Source organism: Ylistrum balloti, unplaced genomic scaffold (genome assembly GCF_031769215.1).
Source record: "Ylistrum balloti isolate Yb309-2 unplaced genomic scaffold, AGI_CSIRO_Ybal_v1 Utg369716, whole genome shotgun sequence".
NCBI lineage: Eukaryota > Metazoa > Mollusca > Bivalvia > Pectinida > Pectinidae > Ylistrum > Ylistrum balloti.
In genome coordinates this window covers 894,784-903,999 of record NW_026781939.1, presented here as the reverse complement: position 1 = coordinate 903,999, position 9,216 = coordinate 894,784, and the positions used below count along the sequence as shown (strand labels likewise).

At 36.3% G+C, this 9,216-nt stretch overlaps 1 protein-coding gene across 1 annotated transcript; it reads left to right on the top strand.

The window, feature by feature from the left end:
- The first annotated feature begins 219 nt into the window (after positions 1-219).
- LOC132565357 (organic cation transporter protein-like) lies at positions 220-8,201 on the top strand. The gene is made up of 8 exons (XM_060230002.1): positions 220-450; positions 980-1,083; positions 2,386-2,534; positions 4,359-4,527; positions 5,108-5,326; positions 5,696-5,922; positions 6,842-7,029; positions 7,944-8,201. The coding sequence occupies exons 1-8, from the start codon at positions 220-222 to the stop codon at positions 8,199-8,201; spliced, it is 1,545 nt and encodes a 514-aa protein (XP_060085985.1).
- Positions 8,202-9,216: the final 1,015 nt, after the last annotated feature.

Genomic DNA, 9,216 nt, shown 5'->3' with positions numbered 1-9,216 from the left:
CTTGGGTGTTTTTCAGGAATACGATGTTATAAGAGCTCGTCTTCTTGTTAAATAATGTGTAAATACCAATTGATTATAACAATTCAATAAATAGTAAGTTACAGACATATGTTATGTTGAGGTTGTACAACATAAGACATTAACAATTTCCTATCTTTGATCATATTCTGAGTCAAAAATTCATTAATTCGGGGATATTTTGTTTTTTCCTTATCGTTGATGGTATCGACATTAAACAACACTAATTTTTTAATGACTTTTTCTATTACGCCCAGGTGTAATGCTGATTACGACAATACGACCACCAACCTGTCCAACACAGCCTTAGTTCAGTCTTTGTCCTCGTGCGATGTCACTCTATACTATAACGATACAAATACAACTCACACAGAGTCGTGTTCCTCCTGGACATACGATACTGACCGTTTGACGAGCTCACCAATATCCGACGTAAGTTTGAACTTTGTTTTGTTTTGATCATTTTCTTTCTGAACTTAATTGAAATGTGCCTTTTTATGGAAGCTTGACCGTTATACCCTATTCAATATATTATGTTAAGTTTTCTTTTTTTATGTAAGCTTATATACCTACAGGCGAACGTCGTTATCTCGAACTCGACGGGACCATGGGAAAACTTCGCAATAACCGAGTATTCGATTTAAGTGAGTTCGTATATTTTGTGTGAAGTTAGGGACCTGCGAAATTCATCGAATAAAATTGGGTCTTCGAGTTATACGAGTTCGGCTGTATGTTGTAGTTTGAGGTTCTATTCCCGAACAATGAAAGCGCTCTTTGTATCTCTGTTTATTTCAATGACCGATATGTCTTTTCCGGTAATTGGACTTCTAATTCAGTACAAATGATTTCATTAAAGTTATCATGTAAATGTATAAATCTATTGAAATTGGATATTAACCTTGTCAATGTCTTGTTATTTGACTTTTTAAATGTTTTGTTTGTATATTATTTTTTTCTGTAGTTTGACCTGGTATGCGATGACAAGATATTGCGAACACATGCTAGTATGGCCTTTCTCGGAGGTAACCTGGCAGGAGCACTTATGCTCGGAGCCATCGGTGACACGTGCGTTTCGTTCAATACTATATGATCAACAATGAATGATCCACTCTTGAGAAAGAAAAGATTTGTTTTCAATAACTTATTGTATAACATCTTACAATAGAAATTGCACAATATTTACTAATTTGACAGAACAATTGAAGTACTAGACGCAAATCAAAGAAATCACAAAGTGTTTAAGTCATACTTTTCACGGGAAAATCTTCATCATGGTTATTTTTCTCTGATATCAAACAATTTGTCTTCACTCAGTGGTTAATTCATCATGTCAGCACAATGATATAAATGTTAGCTTTAGCTTAGGCCTCCGATATATACTCAAGGGATAAAGAAACGAAGAATGGCATTATTTTCAATATCATGCAAAGCCGTTGTTCAAAAATAATGAAAATCGGTCAAGCTACTCTCTAGGTTACAGAGCACGTGGTCCTGTATCGAATGTTGCATTATTGTATTGCGTGACGATGTCTTCCGGGGAAAGCACGAAACTGGAAAATCTCGTGCACAACAGTGTTGTGACATTGAGTTACACTGTATGTCATACCAATAGGTATCCTTAATAGAGACACGTCATTTTCCGATATTTTGATTAATTTCTAGCTTTAAACAATTGCACGGATGACAGAAGTTCAGAGGGGTCCATATTTGCACGATAAAATGTGTTGTTAGACTTCTACGGGAAACTGGGCGGGTTGCTGACAGACCTAGGTCTGGGCGTCCGCGCGTGACGTCACAACGTCAGGACAGGTTTATTCGTCTCGCGCATTTGCGCAATCGGCACCTAACTGCCACTGAATCAGCCATTCATACCATAGGTACTCATAACCGTACTATCCATGCAAAAACTGTAAGGAAACGATTGCGAGAGGTTGATCTGCGAGTACATCATCCATTTGTAGGTCTGCCCCTTACCGCTGCACGTCGCCAGCGTCGTATGGCTTGGGTGGCAGCATATGCTCCCAGACTTTTCCCATTGAGGCAGTGGAGGCGGGTTTTTAATATTGATGAGCTCCGGTTTATCCTGTTTCGAGCAGACGATCAACGTCGTGGAGAACGTTTTGCTGATTGCTGCTAGTAGTGACGGAAAGATTTGGGGGTGGATCGGTTATGGTGTGGAAAGGATTCTCACATACTTACACTCTAGACACTCCCATTTTAGTTAACAAACACGGTATAAATACTTAGCTTCACCTACAGAATAACAGTTAGATATTGCTGAAAACACCTAATTGTGATTTTATCATACAAGTTAATATCTACCACTGGAATGTTGTAGATTAACTGTCGTTTGCCTTCTCTCAACAGATTCGGTAGGAAACCAGTGGCCTGTTTCAGCATCATATTCTTGGTGTTTTCATCCATGGCGTGCATATGGTCGTACAACTTTAACATGTACGTGGTCATGAGGTTCCTTTCTGGTGCCGGGAGTAACATAGCGTGTATTAAAATCATAGGTAAGTAATACTTTGTAGACCTGAGAGAAATAGCAAAATAAATCTAAATATTAGATAGGTAAAACTTGTGTCAACAGACACACACAAGTAACATCTCTTAATCTATGTGTTAAAAATGATATGTTTTTGTTGTATGATAAGTGAAATGTAAAGAATTCAAGATCGTACAAGACAAAGAAAGTGAAAAGTACCTTTTAGAGCCGAATAATGAGTTAAACTACCAAATGCAAATGTCGCGTTAGTGATACTAGGGACGTGAGGTTTTAATCCAATCCAATTATCACGACGCCTAGACATCTTCCTTCGTGTTTCCGATTACTTTTCGAGCTTTTGGTTTCCAATTGGATAGCATGAAAACATGAGACTCTAAACAAGTCAACAATAGAAGTTAGGATACAACAGCGTGATAACACACATGAAGCATGCATTTAAACCAAATAGCAACACTGCTTGTAAATGACGCATCTAGGTAAATAGCACAAGATTTGTTAAAAAGTGTTATAAAGACGCATGATTAAACAATATTGGTCTGCATCAACCAGAATGAATATCTACTTACAGGCTGGGAAGTGCATTGAAGCAGACAATCATGATTCGTAAACACAGATTTTTAATAATTTTGAAAAAATGTCATGTTTATAACGAATAACGTACACCAACTCTGTTGAATGATAAAATCATACATTGATAAAAAGTCCTGGTTAAACAATCATACTTCTATAAATTGTCTGTTAGATATTATTGTGTTTACCTACGCCATTACAGTAAAGGTAAGTAGGGCTTCGTGCCTAATGTATTGACATTCAATCATCTTAGTGATAAAGGAAGCTAGCTAAAACCTTCCTGTTAAAAATTTGTGTTCACCCATGGCAGTACTGATGATACAGTCGTGACAACATTGACGAGGACAGCGCACTCTACACATTTGCACAATGAACTAGTTACTATACATAATATAGATAGCTCAGCTTAACATAAATAGTCTTTATTTGGGTCAACGTCACCTGTCTGCTTTCTCTATTTTATACATGTACCATGCCATGGTATGCTTATAGAAAGGTCGAATGTAGAATTCAATACCATAAAAACTAATAATGAATTAACCTGTACCATTAAGCTTCCAGGACTCGTCAGTAATGATAATGACCTTAATTCAAAAGCATAGGAGGGGACTGAGGAAAATAATTCGTGATCAAGAGAAATATCAAAGTCTAGATGGGTAGATGCATAGCCCCATAATCCAATAAATCTCGTTATATCCATATATCTGATAAATTCAGATGTGTCTATTCTGAAACGTGCCACTATCCGCATTCAGATATACATGTATGTTACGGTAAACCTCGTGGGCTAAAAGTCCATCAGCATTGTTAACCTACAGCAATCTCAAAGATTGTATAAAAGACACACAAAATCAAATATATTGAAAATTAAGTTACAATAAAAATTAAGACACAATAGAGCTCGATATGTCAAACCGATGTGGTTATTGATTAATGATTTCGATATAAGATGTATGCTACGTAAATATTATTTATAGCTTCTACTGTTGATAATCAATATACCGGAAATTTACCTTACGTACTAAGTGAAAATTCATTAGTTCGAGAACTTTGGTATTGGTATTTTATTAATAAGAAGATAATGGCGAGTGGAACGTTCTTACAACTTCGTGTTGGTTTCATGGTAAAACAAAACCTTAAGATATATACTTCTCCCTGCAGTGAATCATTGGGATCGGGCTTTTGGTTTTCCCTCTACTGCTCGGAAATATAACGCATTGCATAGTTGACTGTTTGAGTTCCTTCCCTTTATTTGGTACAGCTATAGAGATGGTTGGCCCTTCTTGGAGAGCGTTGGCGGGTATTTCAACAGAAATCGCCTTCTGCGTAGGGGAGGTAATTCTCTGTGGATTAGCCTATTACATCAGAGATTGGAGGTATTTGCAGCTCGCGATTTCCGCCCCCGGGATTGTCCTGCTGCTATATTGGTTGTAAGTCTGTAGAATATCCATTTGTATATGTAAATATATATGTAAATGTTAGTAAGGATACGTTGTAAGCGACATGTTCTCTCAAATCTAGTTAATTTATTAAATATCATATCTTGTATCACGTTCTTAAAGGAGAACCAGGTCGAAACAAAGAAATATACAGAAGAGAAAAAAGATTTTAAAAAGAAAGAAAAAGAAACAACTAGGTATACAGATTTGGTGTATATTATAAGACGTTGCCACTGTCCAATGAAATTATTTTATTTTGCTTCCAAATTAATGTTCCCGATTAACTTAGCATTGATTATGTCTATTTCACTGACGACGCTTGGAATGTCTGTAGAATATTGAATAAACCAGTGATCAGGTAAACAACTCAGTGGTAACATTATTGAGTAAATTTTTATTTTTGAAAATGAAAATAAATGCTCCATCAAATTAGCAGTAATCAAAATGTGTTCCTAACCAAATACTGTGTTAGAAAGTGGAATATTATTCTAAACATATAATTACGTTAGTGTTGCTTCAGGAACGTAAATTCAAAACTTAACACTGGCCGTGTGCTTGTTTTAATTTGTAGTGTTCTTCCAGAGTCAACGCGATGGTTGTTGTCACGTGGTAAAATGAAGGAAGCGAATGAAACGCTCCACAAAATAGCTAAAGTTAACAAACGGCAAGTTCCAGAACATTTCAATATTAATCCGACCAACGAAAAGAAGCGAACCGGACTCAAAGAGATACGGCCGCTACTCCGGACACGGAAGCACTTCATTCGATGGTTGATCAACATGGTATTGTGGTACGAAAATTCAGTTCCAACTCCATGATTGTGTTTTGACTTTGTTCAGTCATACATTGATCATAAATGGCAATTTCAGTTACCCCATAATAGGTTGATCCTATATCAGATACATACCATCGTTAACGGTTACATGAAAATCAAATTACACACAATGTTAACTTCTAGATTTCTTGATTATGTTTTTTTCTTTTATGTATGCCTACATTCGATCACTCAATTATTTTCAAAATGCATATTTCTCCGGTTTTCGCTGACCACTATAAATAATCGATATTTAGATATAGTTCATACAAAATATTTCGACACAATCAGTTAAACGTATTTGAAAAGTAATTTCAATCTGTGCAATTTCTTAATATTATCCAGGTTTGTTCTGGCCACATCATATTATGGACTCACGTTCAACGTTGGAACACTTGGTGGAAATGTCTACTTGAATTTCCTTATATTCGCGGTGGTAGAATCTGCTGGCGCCTTACTAACACTTTACCTCAACAACCGCTTCGGTCGGAAACTCCTGAACGGTGTCGCCTTGTTTTTAACATTTCTTCTCTCTTTGTTGGCACTCTTGGCATCTTTGTATATAGAGGACAGTAAGTCACGTGGAGGAATCGACCACTTATATCACTTGTCTCTATTTCTAAAGCTTCACACTAGGGGATCAGTGAATGTAAGGGGGATAGAATGAGAGGTGATTAAGGCATAAAGATAAAAAATAGATTTAAAAACCCTATTCCATTTCATGATTTCTGTGAGAAATTCCTTTACTTTTTGCTTTTGAACTTTTGATAAACCAGGTAGATTTAAACAATTTTAAAAAACTGCCATATATAAATTTGTTTTGATATCGCGTAAGGTGGACAGTGTGAAAATCCCAGAATGAACATTAGTGAAGGATTTTCAACCAAAAATATTGCATTGTTAATATCAGATATTATGGCTTTGACACTTTTCATTGGCGACATTTGCATGTGGCGATTTAGACCTGATCTACAGTATATATGAAAGTAAATGTTCTTATTAATACGACAGTGTAACGAGGCAAAATCGGAATCTGCAAAGCTTTCCTAAAATACATATGGAATATGAAAAAACATCCCTCAGTGCATGTATCCTGCTGGTCCTTCCATCCTGCTAAGGTTAACTAAATAGGCTGCATTCAATAACTTCACAATCATGAATAGAATCGAACAACTAATTTGTCCTTCCATGACTTACGCAGCCTCTCCTGGCCTATCAACACGATGACCGCTCAAGACAGCTAATCACACAGCACTTGCATAGTTTTTGGGTTGTTTTTTTTTTTATTTTTCACACCTCAGGCCCCTATATAACATAGTATTAAATCTCCTCATGATTACTTCGTGCGTTGCCAAAGGTGTCCTTTTGTGGCGAAAGAGTGTACTCAAATATGATACCGACTGTGCTGTTTTAAGATCTTAAGACATTCGTGAAACAAATCGAAATGAGTCAATGAATTTCATTTAAATCATTTTGTTGACATTTCCATAGAAACAATGAAGAGATGGATACTGATTGGAGCAGCGACAGTCGGTCGAATGTGTGTCTCAGGCGACTTTGCTAACGTCTTCATATTTACCAGTGAGATGTTTCCCACGTCCACCAGGAGCTTCGTGGTGGCCACAGCAAATGTGTCGGGGATGATCGGTGCCACTGTGGCACCATACATCGCTGACTTAGTAAGAAAACAAATGGATCTTTAGTTTGGTTCTCCTTTATACTTTCCAGATTTTTAAATTTTTTCGATCACTTTGGGTTTACCTCAGTCGCCTCTTAGGCTTTCAAATGTAGGCACTTACCATCACTGACGAGTCTTAGGAGGACGAAATAACTGTATGACTCGGTTAAATTATTAATTGCTAAGGTCTCCGGTATCTAATTCTAAATTAATTTGTATTAAAAGGCGATGTTCACTTGTGTGCCTTTTGTACAATCTTCTTGCAATGTAGTTGATATTGATATTATGCACGTTATATGAATTCATTCGTTTTGCGTGTTCCTGTGTTAATATTTAATCCTAATTTGTATACTGCATTCCTGAACTAACATTCAATCCTAATTTGTCTACCGTGTTCCTGTGTTAATATTCAATCCTAATTTGTATACCGTGTTCCTGTGTTAATATTCAATCCTAATTTGTATACCGTGTTCCTGTGTTAATATTCAATCCTAATTTGTATACCGTGTTCCTGTGTTAATATTCAATCCTAATTTGTCTACCGTGTTCCTGTGTTAATATTCAATCCTAATTTGTATACCGTGTTCCTGTGTTAATATTCAATCCTAATTTGTATACTGCATTCCTGAACTAACATTCAATCCTAATTTGTATACCGTGTTCCTGTGTTAATATTCAATCCTTATTTGTATACTGCATTCCTGAACTAACATTCAATCCTAATTTGTCTACCGTGTTCCTGTGTTAATATTCAATCCTAATTTGTATACCGTGTTCCAGTGTTAATATTCAATCCTAATTTGTATACCGTGTTCCAGTGTTAAATTTAATGATGATAAATCGATGCTGTTAGTAGGCCATATTTATATTTAGCACACGTGATTCATTAACTAAATTATTTCAATATTATTTCAGGGACAGCTAGTCCATACGAGATTCGGATCAGAACTTCCATATGTTGTATTTGGAGCATTGTCATTGGTAGCCGGAGTTACATCCCTTGTTTTACCGGAAACTCTGCACAAAAAGCTTCCAGAAGGCGTGAATGACATTAAAATTAGTGTAACTAATACATCCAAGCGTCTCGCAGCCGTCCAACTTAGTGACACGAATGTCATAACAGAGAAACACTTAGCGATGGTGAACCTGGATCATAATGGGCGACAACTCTAATATCGGATGTCTTGTTGATTGTAGTAGAAACGTTTTCTGTTGTATTGAATCTCCGTTCGCTTTTGATAACAGCATATGAGTAAGCTTGAAATGTGCGAGATGATAAATGCATTGCATGACATGACCTTTTGTTTTACTAATAGCTTGTTTCTTTTGCTTTTCTTATTTTATCCTTCATTAAACTGTTTATTTATACTCTAGCCTTGCTGTGTGCTGTTATATTTATACTGTATATACGCCCGATGGTTATTTGAACTCTAGTCTTGCTGTGTACGGTTGTTCTTATACTATATATACGCCCGATGGTAACAGTTTTCAATACAAGAATGCATATCTTGATGTGTAGACCAAAACACAGTTAAAGAAAGTTTGCTTGTTTGTTTTTAAATTTCTGGAACAATACGATTATTTTGAGATCATTTGTACGAAATAAGGTCTTATGGTGAACTAGTTCAAACTTCTTTCGCGTTCCATACGAATGACCTACATGTCCCTAAACGACTGTTTTATATTCTGGCCAATATAAGCAAGGTTGTTAGTGAAAACCGCTTACAACACAAGATATATGCTCGTTGATTGTGTACCGGTGTTGCAATTCCATGTCGTTATCTAATGCATGGAAGTACACGAGTGTAGCATAAAACGCACACCGTCTTAATATCAACAAAACCAGTTTGATAGAATCTATATTGTTTACTGTAGCATCCAATGTAGTTATGGGGTTGTCAGGAAAGACATTACATTTTTTTGGTTGGAAAATCTGGATGAAAGATGCAACATGTTCCACTGTGGAGTCGGTTATCAATGTGGGCCATGTCTTTCATACACGGTAGGCCTACCAATGAAAAATCAAGAACGCTTCCATCTTGGAGTTTATGGATATATCAGCAATGAAAGGTCATAAATATGGCAGTATGTGCAAAATTTGTTGACAAAACCATCAGATAATAAGCTGTCCCATACACAGTTCTCAAAAATACGAAGGTATTCATACTTACGGTAAAACAGTTCCAGC

Coding starts and splice junctions, on each gene's coding strand:
- LOC132565357 (XM_060230002.1), top strand. CDS start 220: ATGGTATCGACATTAAACAACACTAATTTTTTAATGACTTTTTCTATT. Junction 451..979: donor CGAGCTCACCAATATCCGAC/GTAAGTTTGAAC, acceptor TTTTTTCTGTAG/TTTGACCTGGTATGCGATGA. Junction 5,327..5,695: donor TTGATCAACATGGTATTGTG/GTACGAAAATTC, acceptor AATATTATCCAG/GTTTGTTCTGGCCACATCAT.